The following is a 27,757-nucleotide window of genomic DNA, read 5'->3' as shown; positions in this document are numbered from 1 at the left end:
TCCGGTACCGGGAACCGAACTCACGACCTTGCGCTTGACAGGCAGGCGCTTTTGCCGCTGAGCTAAATCCCCAGCCCCTGTTGTCCATACTTTAATGTAGCCCTGCAGTCATATAGAAAGGTCCAGTGTCCGCGTCTCTTCTCCTTTACATTGAAAGACTCCATCTTTCATTTCTTGCCTCTGATGTAGAAGATGCTTAATGATTCCTGGTTGTCTGAATGAATGCTTAAGTCATAAGTTGGAACAATTAAATTTTTAAAAAGAATGTAGAAGTGCTTAGTAAACTAGAAGTATGAATTAAGGTGAAATAATATCAGAGGCTAGCATACTTCCAAGAGGCCTGGAAAAAGCCCAAGGCAGGTAAAAAGTATCTTTTCTATTGCTCTAGCCTTTGTATCAGCGCCTCTTCACCCCATTTCTCCAAGACAGAGCCACCAAATCCTGTGACCGCCTCTCAGCACCCTTAGGCTTCTGAGTTGCCATCTTCTGCCACCCTACTGAAAAGTCTTGGTCCCTTCTCATTTGTCCTGCCCCTGTTTTGGCTAGTAGGCTGGGTTGAAATTACACACAGTCGCAGAAAATGTAACTTTATATACCATAACTGCATCACTTTGGTCTTCAGCCCACTTTCCCGTGGATGGATAAACCAGCCTGTATTACAATGACTTCAGAGGTTAAATTTAGCCAGTTCTGAATTCTGCTTCCTCCTCTTGTCTTTCTCTCTAATGTGACCTAAGTTCTCAGAAGTCAGACTGTCACCCTGGTGTTGGGGAGACTGAAGCCTGAACTTTGCACGGGTTCCCATGCATCCTGCCCCGGTACCCAGAGGTGCAGCTGGTCCCACCATAGTACTGGTCTCACTCTGGTCTCTGCTCACGAAGCCGCTCCTCTCTGCGCCCGTCTTCCCAATCTGGGCTTACTCTAGGCCACTGTTTCCTCAGCACCTCTGATTTCCCACAGGGAGCCAGCGACTCCTGGATACCAGACACAGGCTGGATGTGGGCCGTGGGGATGAGGGGAGTCTCTGACCCACTGGCCCAAACGTCACCCACCACCAATTCTCTTCTATCTCTCAGGGCCTCTCCATGGGGCTGGTGATTTTTCTGGGCTAAGTCTAAGAGGTAGAAAAATTCTTTCCTGCCTGGACTTCCCCAGAAATTAGCTGGATGTTTCTACTACAGTCAACTTATTTGCCTCCTTCTCCCACACTCACCCAGATTCAGCCCAGAGAGTGAGGAGAACGTACCCATCTCCTTAGCTTCTCCTTCCTGCTCTGGAGGCCTCTTCCTTTTTCCCTTCCTTTGGGCAGGAACCACCGGTGGATGTTTTACCTTTTCCTCCCTGGAGCAGCCGTCTCAGCACTGTGGCCTTGTGTTCATGGAAAAGGGGACTAACACACAGGAAATGCTGCCCAAAATGTTGTCCTGCTAATTAGTGTGTGTCCGGTTCTAGAAGATGCATCACCTTCCACATAAAATGAACCTAAACTCTTCTAAGGCAAATGTGGCTGTAGGGTATTTTGGACACCAACAAAGGGGAGTAGGAGAAAGGTGTTGAGTGCTCTGACCCTCAGACCCCGCCTCAAAGGAAAATGACCACTCTTCTGTGGGCAGGAAGGGCTCTGCTGGGCAGGGTGCACGCTGAGCACCTTAGGTGACCCACCAGGAAGGGGAGAAATGCACGATTTGGGGCAGAAGTAAGGTCAGCGGGCTTTTCTCTGTGGGTGTGTCCAACTTGGTTCTGCTTAGTTCCACTCCCCCGAGAGCACGGTTCCCACACAGCCTTCACGGAGTGGTGCCAGACTCTACGGTTAAAAAATCCAAGCTAAAATGGCTCAATTTATCAGCCAAAAACTGGACACTGGCCGTCAGTCAAGTACAGGCACTGCGGAACTCACGTTGTGTCCAGGGCTGAGGACATCCTACTCCTCCCTGGGTAACTCAGGGGTGCAGGGCTCAGCTGCAGAGTGGGCCTGGGAGGCTCTTTCCCAGGGTTTTAACTTTGGGAACCGGTGTCCCCGCAGGCCTGGGACCGGGTGGGTTGACACGCTGTGGCCTCCTCTCCCCGCAGGACGGAACGGCGCCCCTATGGATCGCGTCACAGATGGGCCACAGCGAGGTGGTGCGCGTGATGCTGCTGCGCGGAGCCGAGCGCGACGCCGCGCGCAGTGTGAGTGCCCAAGGGACAGGGACGCCGGCGCCACCCGCAAAGCCAGCAATCCCCAGATCCAGCAGGTGTACGCACAGGGAGGGGTGTTTATTTAGTCTGCAGCTCACCTGGGCTGCCTCTCAAATCTGCCTGCTCTTTAGTTGGAAAACAAAGTCCGGTTCGGTGGAAACTTTTCGGGTGGTGCTGGCTCGTTGTCCGCCGCCTGGGGAGATAGAGTCCTCTTTGACCTGGGGCAGGAGGCGGGCTGTGTCTCAGCCGCCTGCCCCGCACCCCTGCCTCTGGTCGCTGCAGACCCCCCGCACACATCCCCCTGTGCCTGCTATCGCTGCACTCTGACTCCGCCTCACTGACCCCGCAGCCCACCGGAGCAAGGAGCAGCTTGGCGAGAGCCGGCCCACACCCCGCTCTTTGCTTTTTGTCTCCCTGTATCTGGCTTCTTTGCCTTTGCATTACCTTTGATTATGCGACCCACCTTCTTCCAAGCCCGAAGAGAGAAATCTGACGGTACCTCCCTGACCACTTCACTGCCCTCTGTCCTTACCTCTCTTTCTTCCCACCGTCTCTGAATCCAGGAAGGAAAAAAACCTCTGCTGGCTTCTTTCTTATCTGAAGCCAGATAAGCCCTAATGGCAGGCCAAGGTAGGGCCCTGGCCACGGAGAGCCAGTCTCTAAGGAAATCGGGAAGCCTTCTTGAGTCAAAAATGATGACAGATGTTGAACATTTTTTCATATACTTTTGCCATTCATATTTCTTCATCAGAGAAGTACATATTCATCTCAGATGCCCATTTTTTGATTGGGTCTTTGAATTTTGGGGGTTTGATTTTTTTTTTAATTCTTTATATGTTCTAGATAGAAGTCCTTTGTCTGAGGGACAATTGGCTAAAACTTTTTCCCACTCTGTGGGTTGTCTTTTACTCTGTTGGTGATTTCTTTTGATGTGCAAAAACTTTCTAACAAGAGAAGATCCCAGTTGTTGATTCTTTGATTATCTTGTTTTGAAACCCTGTATCGTTGTTTTTATTGCTTTTTCCTCTTTAAAATTAAAAAAAATGATGAATGACAGAAGCTGAATGTTCTTTTTTTTTTTTTTAGTTTGTTTTTCCAGTACCGGGAATCAAACTCATGACCTCATGCTTGCCAGGCAGGCGCTGTGCCACTGAGCTAAATCCCCAGCCCCTCAGAAGCTGAATGTTATTGAATTTGTCTTTGCCCTCTTCTGCCTCCTCTTCCTTCCTTCTCATTCTTTTTTCTTAAACACATTTCAATCTATCTTCCCTCTTCCCCTACAAGTTTATATAAATTTTTAAAATAAGAACTCAAGCTCAGCAATAGTTTAAATCAGTAAAGGCGGTTAAACAATTCTTGTGAAGTCATTAATAACAGCAGAGAACAGCTCTTGGGGCCATCAGTTCCTTAAAAACACATGTTTGGAGTTCTTGTGAGGAACAAATTCCCAAATGGCAGAGTTCAAAGATCATATAAGCCAGTGATGGCGAACCTTTTATTTATTTTTTGTTTGTTTGTTTTTGTTTTTTTTTTTTTTTTTGGTTTTTCTCCGGTACCGGGAACCGAACTCACGACCTTGTGCTTGCCAGGCAGGCGCTTTGCCGCTGAGCTAAATCTCCAGCCCCAGATGGTGAACCTTTTAGAGCTTTCTGTGATCAGGCTGCTGTGGCATGTGTGCCACAGGTTTGCCACCACTGATACAAATAGTCACGCACTGTGTCTCATCTTCTTTCATGCAAAACTAACTGCTTACCCTGCTCTAAAATGCAGCTACATGGAGACACAGTATAGGCTGATTTTTGCCTTTTCTGGCACAAATACTTTGCTGCCAGTTCTCAACTGACATTTTTTTTCAGAGTCAGCACACACATGTGTGTATAATCAACTTTTACTTCCCATTCTCTGCTCAGGATGGAACCACAGCACTGTTGAAAGCAGCCAACAAGGGGTATAATGATGTTATAGAAGAGCTGCTTAAATTCTCACCCACGCTCGGTCTTTTGAAGGTAAGACCTAAAGAAAAATTATACCAATCTATAAAGGAACTAGGTTAGAAAAGAAGCCTATACTGGGGACTCCAATAGAATTTGAGTATAATCAGCCTCGTTAATATATTCTTTTTACTTGTCTTTCTTTTTTTTATGGTACTGGAACACGCTTCCAACTTGTTGCTAAAGACACATGGCAGGAATGAGAAGATTGAAAAAAAAAAAAAAACAGAGTCTGCCAGTACCTACCAGTACCTAGTTTTCCAGGAAAAAAATATAATAGTAATGAAACTGGTAAATGAAAAGTAGACTATATTGGTGTCATTTGAAAGAGCTGTGAAATCAAGAAAGAATGCCCAGTTATGTCCTTCTTTCCGTTATCCTGAGCAGAGAACCATTCTGCTTGGTTACCTTAAATGAAATAAAATTAGCTTCAAATGCCTGCAAATTTAAGGATATATGACTTTCCCAAGTCTCGAGTCTTCCAGAAAACAGAGCCCAGCAATTCTTTGGTAAGCTTTTATCATTTTGGACCAAAATCTTTCTTAACTGTGGCATGTATCAGGGGTCAGCAAACTCTGTAAAGGGCCAGGCAGTAAAAATTGTAGGCTCTGCAGGCTGTGTGGGTTCTGCCAAAGCTGCTCAGCCCTGCTATGGCTGCAGGAAAGCAGCTGGGGAAAGAAACAAAAGAACGGGGCTGTGTCCCCGTAAACTTCACTTGCGCATGCTGTAGTTATGAAATACCATATTTTCACTTATTATAAAATATTCCCCTTTTATTCTTCTTCAACATCATTTTTAAATGCAAAAACAGCCCTTAGCTCATAGGACTACAAAACAGGCTGTGGTCTAGACTTGACCCAAGGCCCTAGCTTGCTGACCCCCAAGTACGTATATCCCTGCTTCCTTAGAGGGTGCTAAGTCTTTTCTAACTTGGCACAGTGACTTAGTAGTTTGGGGCTGTGCCCTCTGGTCTACCAATGTGTATAGAATCTTTTTGCCCTGAATGGCTCCAAGAGCTTTTAGGATCCTTATATCTGCGCTGTGCATGTTTGGACTCCATTCTTGCTGACAGCTAATGCAGAGCTGCTGTTGTCACGTATTGGCCCTCTGCACTCTCCTAACGAGCCCCTCCTAATCTTCCATAAACCTGGAATCCAGACCAGAAAGTGGCACTTGTTAAAACTTATAATGTAAGAACATATCATCTATAAAAGTGAATTCTATGGACAAAAGGGAGGAGCTTTAGAAATGGACTTTGCAATATCCAGTCTTATCTCTAACAGGTCTTGTTTTTTGGCTTTTGGTTTTTTTTTTTAGCCATTTGCTAAAAATGGAAGTTGATACACTGGTTAAGATTTAGGTTTACAAAGTGTCACCAGGTTAGTGAATTTTCATACAATTACGGAAGCAACCATAGAAAAATGTTCCTTTGCTGGAACCTTTCTCTGGGTGTGACATCTTCCTTGTACAAAACCTAAGTGGTTCTTATTACAAGTTATTAATTAGGAGACCAAGTTTGCACTTGGGTACAACTTACACATATAAATACCTTCTGGAACCAGTGTACTGTTACCACTCATCATTTTTTTTTTTTTTTTTTGGTTTTGGTTTTTCTCCGGTACTGGGAACCGAACTCACGACCTTGTGCTTGCGAGGCAGGCGCTTTTGCCGCTGAGCTAAATCCCCAGCCCCACCACTCATCATTGATAGGTGGGTTTCGTTACTCTTCTCCGCTCCCAGATGCAGCTATATGCTGCTTTCAGCTGCTCCCCTATTTTAATAAATATTTGTGCTAAGTTTCTTAATGTCCGCAACCCATCTACTAGGCCCTTCTGTGCTCAGATCTGGTCTGACCTGGGCTCAGGGAAGTGGCCTTGAGACTTCCCCTTAAGCCCTGTAACTCCACAGTCTCTCCTGCCCCACCCCCCCAGTGGGGAGAGTGTTTCTGGCCTGACAGTGGACACTGGCCACATGGCTGGTCCTCCAGTCCTCCTGGAAGTGGCTCACCAAAAATGCAAAGACTCCTAGAAAAGACAGCTTAACACTATACCGCTGTTTTTTCTGCATCAAGTTCTGAAGTTACCTGAGCAACCATGAAGTCATGCACGCCCTGGGGGCTGGCTTCCATGTTTCCCTTGCACAGAACATGGGCAGTATTTCTGCTGACCACAGCTGTGCATCTAAGGACACTATGTTAGGTGGTGATGTGACTTTCAAACTACAGGGGAAGACAAGGGGAAGACTCTGACGTTGCGGTCTCATCTCCAAGACGGTTTATGACGAAAGCCAAGCGACGTGCTGGTGGCTGTAAGTCACTCCTGACACATGCTGTCATTTTCTCTTAGAATGGCACAACAGCTCTCCATGCAGCGGTGCTAAGCGGGAATATTAAAACAGTTGCCCTGCTCCTGGAAGCAGGGGCGGACCCAGCCCTGAGAAACAAGGTACTCACTTAACCTGTTGTTTAACTCCATCGGGCCGTGTGCAAAGAGGCAAGGCAACATCCTCCTAAGCTGTCTCTCTGGCTCTGGTCACTCTCTTCCTACTTAAACTGTGCACGAGATGGGCACACAAGGTCACTGTTAGTAGGTTATTCTTGGACCCACATCGTCAATGGTTTTCCATTAACAGTGGTGCAGGCTCCTGACCTGGATAGGGGGGTGATCATTATGAGAAATAAGCAATGATGTTCTGTCATCAGAGATGTCCCCTGAAAATGTCCAGTTCTGGTAGTTTATCACCATCCCATAAGTGTGATGTTCTTCTCTTCAAAGTTGCTTGTGCTATTTGGTGACCACTTGGGAAAATATTACCTTTATATTGTTCATAGGGCTACATGCCTTGGTTATAACACCAACTCTTTTTAAAATATATAATTCTAAATCCTTAGTTTACAACTAGGCTATACTTGGAAGTCAGCAAGTACACAATAACGATTAAAGAAAGGATTGTTATTCTACTCACTTCTGTTGACATCTGCTTTGGGCTATATTTACTTAATAAACAGATTGGGAGGGGGATTTCTGCCAAGGTCTAAATGACTAATCACAGAAGGAGGACCTGGCGTTGACATTTATTGATAAGGGAAGATATGAAAAGAAATTTTCACTTTACTCCATACTCATGTACTCTGAATTTTTATATGTGTCCATTACTGTGTTAACATTTTTAATAATAAAAACAAAAACAGAGATAGAGTATAGGGCTGGGGATATAGCTCAGTGGCACAGCACCTGCCTGCAAGCTCAAGGTCGCGAGTTCAATTCCTGGTACCAAAAAAAAAAAAACAACTGAGATAGAGGTATAGCTCAGTGGTATAGCACTTGCCTAGCACATATGAGACCCTGAGTTTCATTCCCAACATTGCAAAAATAAATAAATATACAGCTCTATACATATGTACATGTATGTATATACATATATACATATGTATACAATATACACTCTTCATACCATGCACAAACACACATACACATATATAATTTTGTGACATTTTGAAAAGGAACTGTTAAGAAGTGCTGGTTAAACAATAAGCCAGAACCCAGGATCACTTTTTCCCCCAATTTTACTTAGCATATAGAAGTATTATTCCTAGCATTGAAGTGCTTGAGGATAAACTTTCTACTTATCTCTTCCTGAGATACTCAGGTTTGTTTTCCATGAGCTGGCCTCACTGTGAGATAAGCCACTTGAAGTCATAACTGCCTTTCTTTTAGACTTTGTCTTTAGACTTTGTACATAGACTTCCTAGAAATCAGTCTTTGTTGATGAGTTATCCAGGGCTGAATTAAGGCGAAGAGGACATGTTAGTACCTTCACAAAGAAGTGAGCTGAACGGCTTCCCAGTCCAAAAAAGCTTTTCTGATGAATCACAATACAAATGAATGTGTTCTGCTCAATATAGCACAATAAAATGTGTCAACATTTAGAGGATCTGCATAACTCAGTGAACAAATATTTTCCAAATGAACAGTACATGGTATTATAAATCCTGCAAGGGAAAGAGGTACCCCTTTCAGTAGATGGATCTAGCTAGACTTGGTGGTTCACACTTGTAATCCCAGCATTCTGGGAGGCTGAGACAGAAGGAATGCAAATTTGAGCCAGACCTGGTCAATTTAGCAAGACCCTGTCCCAAAGTAAAATATAAAAAAACAAAAACAATGCTTAATGATTTATAAGATGTAGGCTCTGCCCTCCAGGGATTAGTCTGATGAGGATCTGAGTGGACAGAAAGATAACTTTAACAATGAGATAAAAAAGCAACACATGACATTTATACATTTGAAGGAGATCTTTGTTTTACCTTAATATAAAGAGAGTCCAGTAGGGGTTTCCATACTCAAGGGGAAAGTGTGGGTCAGGAGCCCTCTTTGCAGGCCCTCAAACCAGCCAGCTGTGGGCATTCACTGACATTCATCTCATCCTCTTTCAGGCCAATGAACTTCCAGCAGAACTAACCAAAAATGAACGTATCTTGCGTCTCCTCCGAAGTAAAGAAGGTCAGAGGAAGAGCTAACTTAGTTGCATATTTGACAGAAAGACAAAAGAAATCTTATTCACACTGTCAAGAAAGAAATTACTTTTCAAAGAGGATTGGAAATTCTTTTAAGAACAAATATGCCCAGAAAGCGCACCCTGGGGGTCCCTGTGCTTGGCACACCAAGTGAAGAAGGGGAACTTGGGGGTCCCTTCCCTAAATTACAGTGGGCTCCTCATACTGCCCGGCACTCAGCTGCAGGCCTGGCGTATTGACAGGTTCCACAGAAACTCCTTGACAACTGTGCTAACGGGTCTCCCAGTTACCCTTGAAGTTAGACGGGGTTTCCAATACTAAGCAAGGGGACAGGAAGCTTCGTTACTTTAACAGATGGGAAGACTGTGCTTTTGCTTATTTGTTAAATGTAGGTGTGCTACAGTGTATAGATCCATCATATTTTACATATATATGTATGTCGTTCCAGAAATGTTTTCTTCCACCCAAAGATTATAACCATGGTTACTGGGAATCAATAAGGTTCAAACCTGCACTTATTAGAAAGCAACTTGTGACATTCCGCCACATGCTATTCAAAGATGGACTAGTGCACTAGAGGAAAGACAAACTGTATGTTTGCTAATTAATCCCCTTCTCATTCCTGACACGTAAAAATTACTTTCACTTACTTGGCATTATAGGTACGCTAGGACACCAATGGCAAATTTGGAAGTCCAGAAAAGTACAAACCATGAGAAATTTAGACTTGTCCCTTTGAGCATTTACTTTCATCCTATTCTGGGAGTCTGTTTCCCACACCATGAGTAGGTAGACCTAATTTCCTCTGGAATCTTGGACTTCCAGTACCACTTTGCTCGATACTTTGGTTTTAAGGTCCTTAGATAAAATGTGATATATACCAGTATGATATGCTGCTATGACAGGAGTATATGTACTAAAAGATGCCTGTTAGTATTTAATAAGCACTCATCTATGCATGTTCTTGGGTTGATTGATTCCAAGAAAGAATCCTGAATTTTATTGAATTATTTTCAAGGGACTAAAAATTATATTCAGTGTACTTTTTGATCAATGGTGTCTCACTGCCTCTGTCCATGCCTAACTGCACTGACAAAAATTAAACCTTTTTCCAGTAATCTACCATAATAAACACCCATATTGTTTCTGTTTTTTGCACATTGTTAGCTTTCTTGCTCATGTTCTCACTGGTTTCCAGCCAATGTTCTATGGAGAGACATGTTCAAATGGAGGGAAATGCTATAATCCCAAAATAACTTTTCTTTGACTACCTGTGGAACTAAAAACATCATCTTTAAGGCAGTAAATGGTAGAATGTGATTTCTGAAATTAGAAAATATTTCCTTAAATGTGCTTATGATTAATGCAGTAAAAATCAATATATTTTGGTCAGTATCACAAGCAAAGCTAGTCAGGAGCAACTCGCAGCCCTCAGAGAGGCAGCCGGACTGGCTATGCAAAAATCCTCAATCTCATTTCAAGATGAAAGATTAGACAAGTCCGTTGCCAAAACACAGATACAAAACATCTTGGTAGCTAGAAAGCAGTGCCAGTTTCCTTATTGACATTCTTTTAGTCAGTTATACAAGTGCACATTTTCTCCGATGGGAATTTCAAAAAGCTGTATTCATTTTGAGGAGGAAAAGAATGTGGCCTTAAGTACTTTATATTTCTCCCTTTAGTTAACCCTTTTGCCAAAAACAGTTGGCTCATCACTGATCCAAAACAACACAAATTATAAACTTAATGTTTTTACTAAGGCATTTTGTCACTGGGCTAGTCCTTAGATTGTTTTATGTGAATATTCTCTAACAATACTGGGGCCATAAGAATGAATCCAGTAGCTTTAACGACATTTAATGGATGCCTTCGTACTGTAGGTAAGGGGTGTATATCTTAGAACAATCATTATATTATCCATATCAGGGAAGATGATTAATCATCTACCAAAGACTGAACAAAAAGCCTGTTATTGTTTTCTGTTTTTTTTTTCAAGAGAGGGTCTTTTTTGTATAGCCCAGGCTGGCCTTGAACTCATGGCAGTCTTCCTGCCTCAGCCTCCCAAGTGCTGGCATTACAGGCATGTGCCACCACGCCCGGCAAAGCCTGTTATTTTAAAAATTGCATTTTAGTTTGCACACATTTGAGTGACTCTTGCTTTATTTAACCTAATTCACATTTCAGTTAACTGTGCATCCTAAGACTTAAAACTAGTGATTCCTATGCAAATCATCTGCTTAATTGAACTACAAAAGTTCGTAATTGCATACACTTGTTTGATGACACATTCCATGCTGAAATTTAAAATAAAGTTAATATACGACTCAATTTGCCTTTGCAGTTTTTTCCCTTTGTTCTTAGTGAGACGTCATTTCTGCAAGATTCTTAAATGCATGGAATTTTAGAATGAATAAGTCAACTGTTACTGTGTCGATATTTGGTATCGCAAATAGATCTTTAGCTTTATTTTATTAATGGACCTATGGTTTTGTTATTTCTACTATAGAGAGCATTTATAATGGTTCCTAAAGGTTTTCATTCAGACATTCAGTGAAAACACTGAAAATAGAAAGTTCCTGGTTTCTGTTTTTATGTACACGAAGCTCCCAGGCCTCCAGTCCTTAACAATATAGCTTTCTATTGTGAAACACCCAGTGGGTTTGCAGAACTTCTGTAGGAAACACATTTGCAGCAGTGAGATCAGTGATCTTGAGAAGCCCCCCCGCCCCGCGACGCCCATTCTGGTTTCCCTCTGTTCCCTCCACCCTCTGCGACCACAGAAGCTAAGTCTCAGCAACATCCCACCCTGGGAGCGATACCAAAGCAGAGGAAAAGAACCCACTCTAATCCTAGGCTACTTGGAACCAGGCAGAAGCGCCTGCATTTTGAGGTGGGCCTGCAGATTGTAGGGGTGGAAAGCTGAGCTCCTAATTTCATAACAAGGTGGTTTTGGTGCTGGAACTAGTCGAGTTTCGAGTTTCATTGGTGGTGAGCACAGGACGTGTTGCAGATTGTCAATAGCAATAAACCAGCGGCTAATGTTTGCCAAGGGATTGTTAGGTAGATAATCTCTTAAAGTTTATATTCATTTTCTCATTTACCCCAAACAACAGTCCTACGAAATAGGCACTGTTAATCTCCAAGTTGGAGTTAATCTCCAACCTGGCTTTGTGAGGCAGTTATCGCGAGATGTTAGGATCTTTCCTGTCGTTGTCCCATTTTGATTCATGTCCCTTGTATTTAGTCCTACTTCAAGATACAGGAAGAAAAAACCAAACACAAAGCACATTGTGTGCTTCTACGGTTGGACTATGGGTTGCCCCCGCAAAACTCACGTAGAGACCAATTCCCCGCTGTAATGGTGTGAGGTGGGGCCTGGTGGGGGGTGATTGGATCATGATCATTCTCCTGAAAGGGTTAATGCTGGTCTCACGAGTGGGCTGGATCTCAAAGGGGCATGTTAATTCCCAGGCGAGGGTTGGTACAGAAGCCTGAGCCTGCGCTGCCGTTCTCATCTTGCCGTGAGCTCTTCCACACACATGGCTCTTGGATGCTCTCCCACTGTGCAATGCCACCTGACTATCCTTAGCCCTGAGTTATGAGTGTGTGTAGTCAGTGAGTCGGGAAGGTCTTAGAACCTTTGCTGGTATCCTTACCCTTACTGCTAGCAGTACTTGAGAATCACTAAAAAATAAGAATGCGTGCTTTAACAAGTAAAGGATGTGAAACATGCCTCATCAGCTTTATCTCTGTCAGCTGGAAGAGTGACTTCCCCTATTCCTGGTTCTTCTTTCTTCCCACACTAGGACGTCACCTTCTAATCTTTAGTGAAGGTCATGCTCTTGGTGCTCCTACTTGCCGTAAAGGCCTGAGAGTCATCTTAGAGAGAAAGCTTTCAGTTTACAAAAGTCAGACTCCCTATTTTAGAAAAGATTTGGCAAGAAAAAAGCACCTTCAGCAAACAGAAGTGTGTTGCGGGACAGAATCCTCCAGAGAAGGGGATGCCAGTCTGAATGAAACCTGACCGCTGAGTCACAAGGTTCTCCCACAGTGCTAGTGTCCTGAGTAGAAGTGACACCACACCCATGGCTGGATGAACCATCAACGCCAGCATGCTTACGGGGGTGAGTAACATCTTACCATAAGTCTGACCAGCAGTGAGCCATTTGGTGATGAGTCAGTCGTCCCCATTGGCACTAAAGTCATGAGTTGTAGCTGGAGGCTGTTTTAAATGAGCATGTCTGTAAAATTCAGCTAGCTTAAGTAGGGAGTTCTAACAGAACCCAAAAGAATGAGGGGTATATGTTGAGCCTACAAACCTGATATTTTATACTATAGAATACTACTCAGCACCAAAAAAGGATGAACTGCTGCAAGCAAGCAGAGAAGCCATAGACACAACGTTGGGTGAAACAAAGCAGATACAAAGGACTAGTTCCATATATATCAAGTTGATGAATGGGCAAAAATAATTTATTGTGATAAAAGACAGAGCAGTGTTGCCTCTTGCTTGGTAGAGGGTGAGGATGCTGACCAGGAAAATGCACAAATGAGCTTACTGAGTGGTAGAAATGCTCTGTGTGCGTCTTCTGGGCGTTGGCCACGTGGATGGTGGCCCAGTGGTCCCCTCTCCGGTAATGTTCTTGTCCTTGGACAGTCTCCCTCCTGTGAGGCTCAGGGCTGGTCTGTGTGGCCAGTAGGGCGTGGCAGAAGCAATGGCATGTCACTCTGCGGCTACAGCTGAAAGAGGCGGGCTCTGCGGTGCTTTCTCCTGGGTCTGCCCCTCAGGAAGAAGCTGCCCAGTCTCGACACCAAGGCAGCAAGGCCGCCTGCCTGCAGGACACTGTGAGCAGATCCTGCAGCCCCACCAGGCTTCTGACACCACCCTGAGCTGACGTCTTCCCACAACCTCTTGAGAGATTGAGTGGGCCGCTCAGAACCACCCAAATTCCTGGCTGGCAGAGACTGTGCTACAATAACTATTTCTTTTTAACTTACTACGTTCTTTTGATGTTTTGTTTTTCTTGTTTTTGAGGTGCTAGGGACCAAATGCAGGGTTGCACTACCACTGAGCTGCACCCTAGCCCTAAACCGGATCGCCACATGACTCCTCACGCCAACCTAATTCTAGGTGGATCACTGTTCTTATGAAATTGTTAAAATTTTACAGGAAACATCAGGCAACATAGTTTTACTCTGAAAACAAGCTAATAAAATACCTGCAGCACATATGCTAGATCAACAGGCTAATTTTCTTAATAAACAGCTGTTATAAATCAATAGAAAATAGAAAAAATAACAGGAAGTGAAGAGCACAGGAAAAAAAATCATTTTTTAAAAGCACAGGCTCTCGTCCCATTGTCAGGCTGGCCTCAACCTCACAATCCTCCCGCCTGGAATGCCAGCCTCCCAGGTAGCTGGCATTACAGGCATGCACCACTGTACCTTAAAATCACGTATAAAGGTATAGAAATATTCTTATTTTCATTTATAATTACAGACATATAAATTAAAGTGTCGGCAAAGGGGTGTGGAATCCAGCACCACCACCTGTTGCTGCCACAGGTATGAACTGCAATCCCTTTGGAAGGCAACTTGACAGTACTCAGAATATCAATGCACCTGTCCTCTGACGTGACAGTATAAAAATTTTCCAATACTTCCCTGTAGATGACTCAGAAGCTTTAGATACAAAGCAGTTCTCTGTGTCATTGTTGCCAATAACCAGAGCCAAGGAAAATGTCCAATAGGAGGCAGATTAAGTAAATAAAGGAGTGGATCAAAACCCATTGAGTATCTCAAGCCTTCCCCTTCTATCTTCCAGGGAAATAATTTTGTCCTGAATCATCCTTGCCCTCTCTCTCCATAAAGGAAATGTTCAATAGCTTTTAGATTTTTGTCATGTAGCGTGATGAAGAAAATAGAGGAAATAGAAAAAAAGATCCGAGGCTTTGCAAAATCCAAACCAGCTCCGGGACGGGAGGAATTCAACGGAAAATGAAAGGTACTACTGATACAGGAAAGATACAACTCCTGGCCTGCTGGACCTCACACGTGCCAAGCTGATGTCCCTAGAATACTGAAGAATGAATTCCAAGGGACGAAGGAGGCTAAGAGCAGGTACAGGTTTATTAAAGAAAGCGCTTGTTTTGGTTTGGGGCTTATTTTGCAAGGGGAACAACATAATACAGGACACATACTTCATATGATTATTTATAACAGTCACCCAAAGAACAGTATACAAAAGAGTGTAGGAAATCTGTCCACACACTAAGACCAAGGAATCCAGCTGAGGGCCTGGATCCCACAACAATGTCCTACATGAGTCGAGCTGAATACCCAGAGCTCATAACAATGCCTCCCATGAATCCAACTGGAGGCCCAGAGCCCGTGACAACGTCTCATGCAGGCCTGTTTCATGGATCTGCTGGGAAGGCCCAAAGGTCAGTAGTGGAATCTACAAAGTCTGTGCCAGCAGGAAGAAGGACCTATGCTAGCAGGCTGAGGGATCTGCACTGGAGCCAGGAAGTGATGCTCAGAGGAACCAGAGCTCCCCCAAAAGGTACCACGGCCATCCTCGGCAACAGTGAAGTCCCAAGCTCCTCCGATGATCAGGATGGCCGAGTTCCCATCAGGGAAGCCAACGCAGCAAGCTTTTCCAGGAGGCCGGCAGCGCACCATCTTCCTCTCCGGAACCAGGAAGCGATGCTCAAAGTGAGGACCAGAGCTCCCCAAAGTGAACTGAAGCCATTCTCAGTGCCAGCGAAGTCCCAAGCTCCTCAGAGGATGAAAACAGCCAAGTTCATCAGGAAAGCCAGCTCCCCACGGCCTCTCTCGGCTCCCAACAGCCTGCTTCTTCTTCTCCAGGTCTGCCTCTTATGCTGCTGGCAACAGTCGTCAGGCGGGCCTCCCACACCCAGCACCACACTTCCTCAGTTCAGCTGGGGGTTATAAGTTGACCACCAGTTATCAATCCACTACAGTGCTCCTGAACGGGTGGCCACCGAGGCCATTTGTCAGGGGTAATTTATGCAACAAAATCACAGCATGGGTATAAAGTGGCTCAAACTACACCGAAGCTATAGGATTACAGGTATTGCTGCTTAGCAAACACTGATCTATAGGGAAACGAGGTACATAGCAAGGATACCTGGAAAGAACAAAAGTATTTTGGGGCAGGGAGGGGAGTGTGGGTCCAGATGTTCTGCTCTTCCACCGTGTGTCTGATACCTATCTGCGGCCAGGGGCCAGGTGGTGCTAATTATAGTATAATCTCCATTGGATCTCAGCCAAAAAGCCGAGAAGGGATACAGTATGATCTCAAGTTGTCGTTCATCTCTAGGGAGACATCGGTTTTCCATCCTGAGGTCTGGCTCTCTTCAGATCCCCCCGTAGCTACAATTCTAATGTCTTTTTTTTTTTTTTTAATGCTGATTTCCTGGCAGACCGATCCCTCTCTGACTGTGTAGTACTTTCTATCTAACTTAGCTGTCTATCATAATAGAAATGCAAGGAGAGAGATTGTTTTGAAATCTTTGTGGATTGGTAATCTGGTTTTTATTGACTTAGACACTGTTCTGAGACTGACTCATGTCTGTCTAACTTCTGAGGTGTTATATACTTGTAATAATACCCTTTATGGCTATTAAAAGTAGTGACGTAGGCTGGGTGTGGCAGCATATGCCTATAGTCCCAGCATCCAGGAGGCTGAAGCAGGAACATTGCTGTGAGTTCAAAGCCAGCCTGAACTACATAGTGAGTTTAAGGGCAGCCTGAGCTACATAGCAAAACCCTGTCTCAAAAAAACACAAAAAATAGTGACAGAAAATCATATTGTGGGATGAGTTCAGTGGCACAGCACCTTCCTGGCAAGCATGAGGTCCTGAGTTCGATCCCTAGTGCCAAAGAAAGAAAGGAAGGAAGGAAGAAAATCATATTGCTAAATGTAAAAAACCACAGTGAAAATTGTGTGCTATATAGCATGTTTCTGCTTACTTTAGAAGTCTGTACTTACTGTAAAAGTCATAATTACACTTGTATATGTTTTCAACTGCATAGTTTAGTGAAGGGTGTTTCTGTACGTGTATAAGGATCATACTTCTAATAATTTTATTTTCCTTCTAGTTTTGTCCTTTATTATTCGGAAAGCAACACTGAATGGCGCTTACAAAGGTAGTGGCATTGAGTATTCTTTTTTTCTTTTTTTTTTTCCCCGGTACCGGGAATCGAACTCACGACGTCGCGCTTGCCAGGCAGGCACTGTGCCGCTGAGCTAAATCCCCAGGCCCTGAGTATTCTTTAAGCAAACAAAAAAAGTCCTTAGGATTTCAATCAGATTAAAGCAATTTTCATAAAAGGAGAAAATAACAACAAACGTAACATGAATTATTTATCATGGTGGAATTAAATGTAATTTTAAAAAAATTCTTATCTCTAAACTTTTGTGTATTTTCGAAATTTCTACCATGAGCATGGAATTCTTTTATCAGCAAAAACCTGCTTCCCTTAGAAATATGGCAGCTTGGCCGGGCGTGGTGATGCATGCCTGTAATCCCAGCGCTGGGGAAGCTGAGGCAGGAGGATCATTGCGAGTTTGAGACCAGCCTGGGCTACAAAGTGAGCTCAAGGCCAGCCTGAACTGCATAGAGAGACCTTGTTTCAAAAAAATAAAAAATGAGCCCCTTGCCTCCCTTTTCTTACCTTCAAAATGGTTCTGACTGATGCATTTTAGCGGCCTGCATAATTGAAATGTGGGGGAAAGTTATCGGAAATGCGTACCATAAAAACAAGTACAAGACGAAAAATTTATAAGTGCATGGCTCAAAAACGAACATGTCTCTCTTTTATTTTTGTATTACGTGACTTTACCGAGAATTTAAAGTCAACTCTGGTGCAACCACTGGGTTTTCTCTGCCCCGAGCTCCGGGCTGGGCGCGGCTCCGCCAGCAGGTGGCGCGGCTCTCGCGCTTTCCCCAGTGTGGTCCGGCGGACCGTAAACAGAGGGCGGCCGAAGCCCCACCCCTCCGCGCCCGGCCCCACACGGGAATCACACGCGGTCACGCCACTGCGCATCACCATCGCCAGCTTTGTTAATAGTCCCTGAGCATGGAGTATTTTGCGTAACTGGGTTTGGAAAGGAAAACCGCTGAGTACTTACCGAAGCCGAAATAAACACTCATTACATTAGGGACAAGGTCAATCTTTTGATGGACTGATTGATTACAAGGTCTCGCTAAAGCACCAGGCTGCCCAGGCTGGGCTCGAGTTTACGATCTTCCTGCCTCAGCACCCCCAGAGTGCTGGGATGGCTGGCCTGAGCCACCACGCCGGGCCCAGGTATAAGGTCTTCAATGGGAAAAACGTCTCCAAGCATTCTCAGGGCTAAAACCTCGTCCACCCTCTCCAACCCAGGAGAAAAAAAGAAAGGGAAACGAGACCAGACACTGCTGGCACAGCTCTAGAAATATCCTCCCGGGCTGAATTCCAGAGGTCCGCTGCCCGGGTCTGGGAGGCCCAGCCCCACGCCGCGCACCCTGAGACCGCAGGACTGGGGACCGAGTAGAAGTCACGGGTGTGGGAGGCACCGGCTGGACTCAGCCCCTCCCTCCCGTCGGCCCCGCCCCTGACAGGCCCCGCCTAAAAGGGGAGGGGCTCGGGACCCCCTCCTTCCTGACCTGCGCGCGCAGCCCGTCACCGCCCGCGCCGGCTCACTCCCTGGTCAGGCGCCCGACCTGGAGCGACCGCGGTAGGGGAGCGGCTTCCCGGGCGCCTTGCCGAGCAAGCCGGAGCCGGCGGCGGATCGAAGCCCCGCGCGGTGGCGGCAGCATGGGCGTGCACGGCCGGACCCTCGGCCTCCTCCTGCTGCTGCTCTGCGCGGTGCAGGTGAGCGGCCCCGGCGACCCCGGCGGGCGGTGGGTGGCGGCTGGACCCGGCCGGGTGCGGGGAGGCGCCCGCCTCTGCTGCTCCAGCCTCGCGCCGCGCGCTCCGGGCCGGGGTCTCGAGCAGGCTGGGAGGCGGAGGCTGCCTGTGTGACCTGCTTTGAGCTCGGTTCAGCTGTGTCGTTCACACCCTGAATTTCTCGCTCCGGGATGTGGCATCAGAGGGGAGGACCGTGGGCGGAAGGGATAGAGACCTGACTTACTTAATTCTATTTACTGGAAAAATCTGCACGCACGCGAACTCTGTAGGAGACCAGGAGTGCGGGTTGCTTCTCACCACCTCGCTGTTAACGTCCCAGGAAACAGGCCCACGGGGGTAGCTGAATTTCCCCTTGTCACAGTTCGCCGGCGACAGGACAGTGTCCCGAGTCCTTTGGTGGCTTTTCCTAGGTTTGGTAGCCGTGGGCGCCGGCTCCGCACCTATGCGTAGGGGTGAGGTTGCGGGGTGCCTACGGTTGTGAGTGCTTCTGATGAAACCAGATGGGATGAAAGAGTGAGCCTTTGGGAATTCTGGGTCCTTAGGCCCCTGGTACCCTTCACGTAGGCCGTCAGTGAGGATGAGGTGGCGTGTTGGGCGGAGAAGGGGTCCTGCGGACTAGAAGAACCTGTCTTTTCTGTGTAGTGCTCGCAGGATGATCCAGGACCCTTTCCTTCTGCGTGTGTGCATGTTGGTGTATATGTGCGCGCGCTCGTGTTTGTGTGTGTGTGTGAGGGAAGAGAGAGGTCTGTGGGCTTGTGGAAGAGCACACATCTGGTATCAGGATGAACTCCAAGGTGCTTGGTTGGGAGAAAGCAAAAGAAAACCTGTTTCAGAGAGGCAGTTTGGGATGGGGTTGTGGGTTCAGCCGTAGATCACTCACTGGCTCTGTGGTTTTAGGTAATTTACTCTGGGCTTCAGTTTTATTTATTTATTTATTTATTTATTTTTGTCTTTTTGAGGCAAGGTCTCAGTATGCAGTTCAGGCTGGCCCTGAGCTCACTTTGTAGCCCAGGCAGGTTTCATTCTCCAAACGATCCTCCTGCCTCAGCCTCCTGAGTGCTGGGATTATAAGCGTGCACCACCACACTTGGCAGCTTCATTTATTTATGTTTGTTTGTTTGTTTGTTGAGACAGGGTCTCCCTGTGTAGTTTAGGCTGACCTTAAACTCACTGTGTAGGTGTAATGCCTCAGCCCCCCCAAGTACTGGGATTTCAGGCATGTATTACTAGACCTTGTTATTCATCTGAAGATAAAAGTAATACCTTATGGAATTATTGGGTTTAGTAAGTACTATAGCATATGTGCCTAATGTAGTTGAAAACTCAAGAAATTATCTGCCTTAGAGAAAATACAGCTATTCGGTTTCCTGAACATTCCAGAACAGGATGAGACCTCTTACTTCAAGGTAGTGTCCAAGGCTGTTGGCCAACTGGTGTCTCTTTTTTTGAACATACTTGAAGTAGGTCAGAGTTTGACTGTGAGTCTCTTGCACAATACCTAGGGGCCTTTTTGAGGTCAGCAGATCTTAACTAGAAGGACCACTATTGTTAATTTTTTAAATTAACTCCTTCCTGTCTAGAAGCTTTCAGGGTATCTGTTTTTTTGGTTTTTGTTTTTTGTTTTTTGGGTTGTTTTTTTGTTTTGTTTTGTTTTTTCTGGTACCGGGAACCGAACTCACAACCTTGCACTTGCCAGGCAGGTGCTGTGCTGCTGAGCTAAATTCCCAGCCCTTTACAGGGTATCTGAATAGATGAGGTGAACCCCAAAGCCAGATTGGAGAGGGGCTGTATGCTTTTAGAATTCACAGCAATGACAGCAGGATAGCAGGCTTCAGTGTGAGCACTAATCAATTCTATCATAGAATTACAAGCAGGCTGTCTTGGTAAGGTCTGAAATACATTTTGGGGAGAGTTTTTGCTTTCCTTAATTTTTACGACTTACAGATTCAATAACAGTCTAGGCTGTGTGATTTTAAAACCTTGTGATATCCAAATTATGTATACAGAAATAATATGAGAAATAGTATGTACCCTGGTTGTGATTTTTTTGTTGTTGTTGTTACTTTGTTTTTTATTTATTGAGACAAGGTTTCACTCTGTAGTCCAGGCTAGCCTTAAACTCACTACATAGCCTAGGCTGGCCTCGAACTCTTGGCAATCCTCCTGTCTCAGCCTCCTCCCAAGTGCTGGGATTACAGGTGTGTGCCACCACGCCCGGCTATTTGGCTGTGATTTTACAAGGTTTTCCTTGAAGGACTTGGAATTTAGTGAAATCTGAGTGGGAATTAAGCTCTTGTGTGGCTTTTCTAGAGGGGATCCAGAATGGGTTAATCTTGTAGCCTTAAGAGGGGGAGAACAACCGTTTGAAATTAGAGTAAATATGAGTAAACTTACCCATTCTCTCCTAGTCCTTGACTGATGCTGTGATTAGATAGCTTACCAACGAAAGTAATCAAGGGGAAATGGAGATGTTTTTTTCTATTTTAGCAAGTGGGCAGAGAGCAAAGGACTCGCTGAATGGATCTTTGTATTTCTCCATGTTTGTTATATTACCCAGAACAAAGAGTCCCTCTGATGGTGAAGACAGTGTGACCTCTCTTTCTGGGTAACCTTCCTCACCCTCGACTTATCGGAAATGAAAATGAATGACACAGTACCTACCGGGAAGACTGATTAGACCATCTCTAATCCGATCTCAGGTGTCCCTTTTTGCTGTCTCACCCACAGCACTATATCCTCTCTCCAGCCAAATTATTCGCTATCAAAACTTTGCCTGTCTTTGAAGACATTGTCTTTTTCCCCAAGTACGATCCTTCCTCTGAAGTTCTGGGTCTTTCCTTAAACAGCTGCAATGGTATTTGCTACCTGGCAAAAGAATTAAAAGACTGGAGTGTGGGTCTGTACTCTTCCCAAGTGACCCTGGGCAAGACAGTTAATCCTGCAGAGCTTCCGTTTCCTTCTCTTTAAAACTGGTTAATGTCTTACTTTCTTGTTGCTGAGACGAAATGCCCAACACTCACAAGTTACAGGAGGGAAGGTTTATTTCAGCCCACAGTTTGTAGAGGTTTCAGTCTGCAGTTGGAGGGCTCCCAGGCAGGGCAGCATGGCAGAGGGACCGGGCTGAGGAGAGCTGCTCACAGCATAGCAGACAGGAAGCAAAAGGAGGTTAAAGGAGGGGAAGGAGAGAGACCCTCCCAGGCCACGCCCCCAGGCACCCCCTCCTCCAACCAGACTTCACTCCCAACATCACCTTTAGCTCTAAACTCATCTGTGGACTAATCCGGGATGAGCATCACACCCCCATGAGCCAGGCACCTCCCCAGAACCCCACCTGTGAGCACAAGGCTCTAGGGGGACATCTAGATAGAGACCTTAACAGTTACCAACTACACTACTTCCTAGAGTGCATGTCAAAAGATAGGAATTTTTTGAATTAAAATACCGGATTGCAGGCTCCTTGAGGGACAAAAACTATATTTTATGACTTTCAAATATGACCAGGACTCTCGTCATGGACTCTTGTAATGACTGAATCTTTAGGCTGCAAAACGGGTTTGGAGAGGGATTTAGCAGAGGCTGCTATCAGAATTGGATTGGAAGTTGGCTTCTGGTGAGGGGATGATTGTGGCTAGCCAGGTTTTCATTTGCCTGACCTGTGCCTCTTAGTCCTAACCTCAGTGTTTGATTTGGCAACAAAACTTTAAAACAAAACAACAGATAAAGCAGAAGACTCTGACTGGTGCAGATGTGCTCTTGGGAGATTTGAAAGAAGCTGTAAAACTTTATCTTCTTGTCCCTTCCTTAAGTCACAAGAACTCAGGTTAATTTCTTCCACATAAAATAGGAGCTCTAGGCACAATACAGGATGCAAAGATCAAGAGCACGAGCCCATTCACAAAGCAGACCATGCACTGCAAAGTGGTGTGTAAATGTGACTGTCCTTGTCCTGTTCATAGTTGATGAGAGGAAGACTAGATTTAAAAAAAAAAAAAAAATTACAGTACAGTGAGAAGCGCTTAAATAAAGATAAGGACAAAATGTTACAGAGGAGTCCCTTTCTTGGGGTCTTTCGAGATAGGGTCTTGCTATATAGTTCAGGCTAGCCTTGAATTCTCTTCATAGCCCAGGCTGGCCTTGAACTCACTGCAGTCCTCCTGCTTCTACCTTCTGAGTGCTGGGATTACAGATGTGCACCACCATGCCCGACCTTACATTTAAAAAGTGAAAATGAGAAAGTTACCTACCTGCCTAGTAAATAAAAAGCCATTGAACTGTTCACTTGTAAAGGGTGAATATTATGGCGTGTAAATTATCTCCATAAAGCTAGGAAGGACCTATTCTATATTATAGAAAACTAAAGACCAAAAAAAAAAAAAAAAATAGCTGTCTGATTTTTGTATAATACTCCAGTGCTGTCACACAGAATCTTACTTTGTCCTCACAGAGTTCCTTTAATTATGGGTATAGTGTTTCCCCATCTTACAGTATGTGGACAGTAATTTCCATTGGAAGTCAGCCCAGACCAGCCTCCACCCCAGAGCGCCCGCCATGTTTATTTAGGCTTCCTCCTTGGCTCCAAGGGACACAGCAGGCAGCAAAATCTCTAGGCTGGCTTCTCTGCCACTCCCTCCAGCCCCATTCCACCTTGTCCTGACTGGTCAGGCCCGCATCCCTGCTCCTCTGAGGGTGGGGAAGGGCTGTGGGCAGTGGAGTTACCGCACCACCTTCCCGGCTTCCCCTCCTGGAACAGTGAGTGGGTGGAGGACCCAGCTGTTGTGGTGTGGCCGGCTTGCCTCGGGTTAGGGACTGTCAGTCTTGAAGAAGTGAGTCATTACTTGACAGCTCTCTAGGGAGGTTCTTAAGCTGTGAATGATTGTCATTGCTGTAGGTAAACAAGTTTATGAAGAAAAGAATGGCATTTCTATAGGGTCGTAGTGGATGGAACAGTCGGTGTCTCGTGTGTTACCAAATTCTGAGGATATAGCACTGCCCAAACTGCGCTGGACTTTGATACAGCAGCTGTGGGTGGGAAAGGTGGGAAGGTGAGGAGGGAGACGTGGTAAACCTGTGACTTGGCTTTCACAGTCACGTCACTGATGAATCACGACCTCGGAGTATCACCTCTGACTTGGTTTTCTTACCTGTGAAATAGCCCGATTCTACTTCAGAGTGTCTGAGAAGTGAGGCAACGAGAGAGAACTCTCGTAACTATGCCTGGCACACAAGTTCTGTTCAGTCAGTATTTCCACACGAGTTCGTGCTTCGGCAGCATAACCGCAGGCGGCGTGGAGTGTTGGTCTCTCGCTGACATTCAGCACTTGTCTGCGTGGGGACGTGTGCATGTTAGAGCCAGCGTTCACAGTGGCTGTGGTTGCTCGTGTATGGCCGAAGAGGCCTTTTACAGCACCTTTCCTGAGCCCTCCCTGTTACTGTTGGTCTGTCACACACCTCGTCATTAAGCCCTGGGGCATATTGTGAGCCGCCTGTATGGCCTAGCCTTTAAAAGCAGAGACTCAAGCCTTCTGACTCCTCAGTTCTGGCTTGAGGCCAAAATGGCCAGCATTTCTCATTGTTCAACCTCTTATATAATCGAGTCAAGTACCCTCAACGTATGGCTTCTAAGTCCACGAACATGGGTTACAGGGAATTTCTAAGGAACTGTTGCATCTGGGTCCAGCCGTGGGGTCTCACAGTCTTAGGAAGGAGTCAAGATAAAAGCAAGAAAATACTCTTGTGATTCTCATAAATATTGATCCTGCTTGATCTCAGGTCAGCAGCCAGCAGCATACTCTGGCCCGGAACAGTTATCCATTCTGCCCTAGGGGAGCTTGTGGAATGTGGCCGAAAGGGATACAGAGCACCAGAACCCCATAGCTGGGCGACCCAAGGATGGGGTGGCTGCTCCCCAGCTCTGATCACCCCACGCTCCCCGCCCAGTGCCGCCTCTGTTCAAGGACAGCATCCGCAATTAGGCAACCCCGGAAATAGACAAGGACTCAGAGTTTAGGGTAGTGAGGGAATGGCCCTTGGGAGAGGCTCCTAAAGAAGGCCCAATGAAGGAGGGCGTCCCGGGATGGGTCATACTGAACCTGTGCAGGAAACAATGGGTGGGTGTGTTGTTCTAGGGCTGGAGGCCTGGACTGGAGTTTGGCCTTCAGTGTCTGAATAGGTACAGTGAAAGGCAGTTCTAGGAGCTGAAAGCCAATCTGTGAGAGGAAGTTGAGGTTTCTTGTGAAAAGTAATTTAAAAGTCACCGCACTTGTGTGTCCATCTCTGTATGTTTACTTGTGGGAAGAAGTTAAAGCCGAGGAGACCTGGGTCTCCTACATTAGTACTGGTTAAACCTGAGAGATAGGGTGGGGGTGGAGCTGCGCAGGAGAACCTCAGTGTTACGTAGTTCGTATACACCTGGGATTTGTGGATGTTTGGAATAGATGTGTATTGATTTGTAATTAAAGAAAAATCTGCAGCCACTTGTTTTTTTTTAATATTTTAGGAACTGGTAAAGTTTTCAGTGCTTACTTCAGGTAGTTCTGGTTATGACTAGCTCTGTAAGGTTGGTCTATGACCGTGGGATTGAACTGTGAAAAGCTCATCATTCTTTGGACTTGGACCTGGCTGTGGTTTGAAGATGTCCCACAGTGCAAGGTGCTCCGAGGGCGGGCCTTCGAGAGGTGCCGAGGCTGTAAAAGTTCTAGACCAGATGAGAGACGTTGCCCAGGAGTGGGTCAGTTATCACAAGAGCGGGCTCCTGCAAGGGCATGAGTTCGGCTCTCTTCCTTCTCGAGTGCTCCCTCTCTGCCCTGGTGATTTTTACCTTGGAAGGATGCAACCCCCACATCTTGGATTGGCCGACCTCAGAACCTCGAGCCGGGTAAACTCTGGTTGTAAATAACCTGTCTCGAGTGTTCTGTTGTAACCACAGAGAACAGCCTAAGCAAGGCTCCCTGACTTCAGTCAGGCTCTGACAGGCCTGTTACTAGATCTCGTCCTGCCCCATGGTCCTCGATCCTGCTTCCATCTGCTGTGTCCAGCTTCTGCTTGTTTAACCGAGCTCTGCAGACATTCCTTTCACTTGCCGAAGGACATGAGCTCATGGGCTTCTTCCTCCTCCTCTTTTTTTTTTTTTTTTTTTGGTAAAATGCTCAAAATTTCCATCTAATGTCATGTTTAGTGACATTGAGTATATCACATTGTGTGCGACCGTCACTACTGTCCATCTCCTGAACTGAGTTCATGTTTTAATTAGACATGTTTTTTTGATTATAGTAAACCTATAGTAAAAGTTGCTGGGTTTTATTTCAGTATTGGACATAATGCTTTCTTTCCCAACTGAATATTACTGACTATAAAATCAGGAGTCTTGAACCTTTTATCATCATAGCGAAGGTAGCTTTAAATTTGAAGATTAGGTGCTTTGTTTAAAAAGGAAGTGGGTTCCAGGTGTGGTGGCTCACATCCGTAATCTCAGCTACTAGAGAGGCTAAGGCGGGAGCATCACAAGTTTCATGCCAAGCTGGATCATGTGGTGATGCCTGTTTCAAAAAAGGGGTGTGGCCTGAGAACCTAGTTTGCCTGGTATACCACTGTCGCTGTGAGCCTGTGGGGATTTTGTGTCACATTCATGTTGTTTACGAATAAAGGCCTGGCTGCCCGCTTTGCCGTGGTGATTTTGAGATTGGAATCCAGTGGCTGAGACACCAGCAAAGTCCTTCGCAGGTTGCAGATCTGAGCGCGCCCAGCTTTGTCTGCTCAGGTCCCTAGGTTCCTGGGTCCACTCAGGGGTGACCTGCAGTGCAAAAGGAGAGCTACCCCGCCGAGAGCCCGGGCTGGCTCTGAGAATCTCAGATGTCACCTCCAGTGAGTCCCTTTACGGGTCACCCTCGGTTTTCTTGTCTGTCAGTTCAGGTCCTGACTTCATGACCTGATCTAAGGATTTTGCTAATAGGGGTGCCCTTGGCCAGGGCCTGCATGCTGTGTGTGTGTGTGTGTGTGTGTGTGTGTGTGTGTGTCTCAGTGGCCTTAGCAGGTAGCTTAGGGTAAAGAAGGATGCATTGGGGAGGGAGGCTGGACCCAGAAAGCAATGAAGAGGCAGAGGAGTCCCACCCCGTGCAGGACAGGGACTCCAGCATGGCACCCTGAGAGGCACTGACAGAGCATCTGGAGCTTGTCCCATAAGCAGCAGAATGGGTAAGTTGTAGCTTCTGAGCACCCGAAAACTTCAGGGCCACTGTTGAGTAGCCACGTGGCCACTGTGCCTAGGAGATGCTGTTGCATGGTGCAAGGGAGTCCGGGGTGGGCCGAAGGTTTGGCTGTGGGAGGAGCCTGGGGGGTCAGACTCCCTCTGGGAGGGCCCATAAGTGGAAGAGGCAGCAGGAAAGAGCTGCTTCCCCTGGACCACCAGAGGCTATCAGATGGGGAGCTGGCAGTGCGGCAGGAGAAGCTGGGCATCACTGAAGGCTCAGACAGAGGCCATGCATGAAATCAGGGCAGTGTGCTGGGCATGGTGGTGCACGCCCGCAATCCCAGCACTGGCGAGGCTGAGGCAGGGAGATTGCTGCATGTTTGAGGCCAGCCTGGGCAACATAGTGAACTCAAGGCCAGCCTGGACTACATAGCAAGACCCTATCTCAAAAAAAAAAACAAAAGAAAAGAAATCAGAGCAGTGTTTACAAGCAGGCACAGGTGAGGAGAGGAGGAGACGAGAAGGACGGCAGGTGGTGGAGGAGCCTGTGGAGGCCCAGGAGGATGCCGGGGGTGGTGGGACGAGGCCAGGCAGCCTCTCGGCAGTGCCCCTGCAGGACCTGGCCCTGCGCAGGCGGCGGGAGCGAGAGGCGAGGCGCCGGGGAGGGGGGGCTTCCACACAGAAGATTGATTTTGTGGAGAGTCTGTTTCTGGAGCAAGAGTGCTGTAGTCTGAGTCCCAGCATGGCCGCTATTTGCATGACCTCCGACAAGTAATTTAGCGTCTTGGTTCCTCAGTTTGCCCGTTTGTAAAGTGTAAAAATACCCTTTAGAACACCTCCCACACCAATCCATTGTTTGGCGTAGTTGGGTCGATCCATTAGAGCGCTTTGGTGCCACTGGCTTGGGGCTGCCGTGGGCAGGCCGCTTTTGTGAGAGGCAGACCAAGCCCACTGTTCCCTGCCCAGAGA

The 27,757-nt window shown here is 46.3% G+C and overlaps 2 protein-coding genes across 2 annotated transcripts in view; both read left to right on the top strand.

The window, feature by feature from the left end:
- The window catches only part of Ankrd29 (ankyrin repeat domain 29), a gene marked incomplete at its 5' end in the record, with an annotated part of 24,083 nt that extends 14,240 nt beyond the window's left edge, over positions 1-9,843 (top strand). The window contains 4 exon segments of the mRNA XM_013504248.1: positions 2,071-2,169; positions 4,089-4,184; positions 6,515-6,613; positions 8,605-9,843. Coding sequence (XP_013359702.1) covers positions 2,071-2,169; positions 4,089-4,184; positions 6,515-6,613; positions 8,605-8,688 — 378 coding nt within the window.
- An 8,517-nt stretch (positions 9,844-18,360) lies between these two features.
- Positions 18,361-27,757, top strand: part of Npc1 (Niemann-Pick disease, type C1) — a 43,466-nt gene continuing 34,069 nt past the window's right edge. The window contains exon 1 of the mRNA XM_005372706.2: positions 18,361-18,567. Coding sequence (XP_005372763.1) covers positions 18,511-18,567 — 57 coding nt within the window. The 5' untranslated portion in view covers positions 18,361-18,510. The remainder of the gene's footprint in view (positions 18,568-27,757) is intronic.

Source organism: Chinchilla lanigera, unplaced genomic scaffold (genome assembly GCF_000276665.1).
Source record: "Chinchilla lanigera isolate Chin_1 unplaced genomic scaffold, ChiLan1.0 scaffold00001, whole genome shotgun sequence".
NCBI classification, from domain to species: domain Eukaryota; kingdom Metazoa; phylum Chordata; class Mammalia; order Rodentia; family Chinchillidae; genus Chinchilla; species Chinchilla lanigera.
Note: the sequence above shows the minus strand (reverse complement) of the source record. Positions and strands in the feature narration are given on the sequence as shown.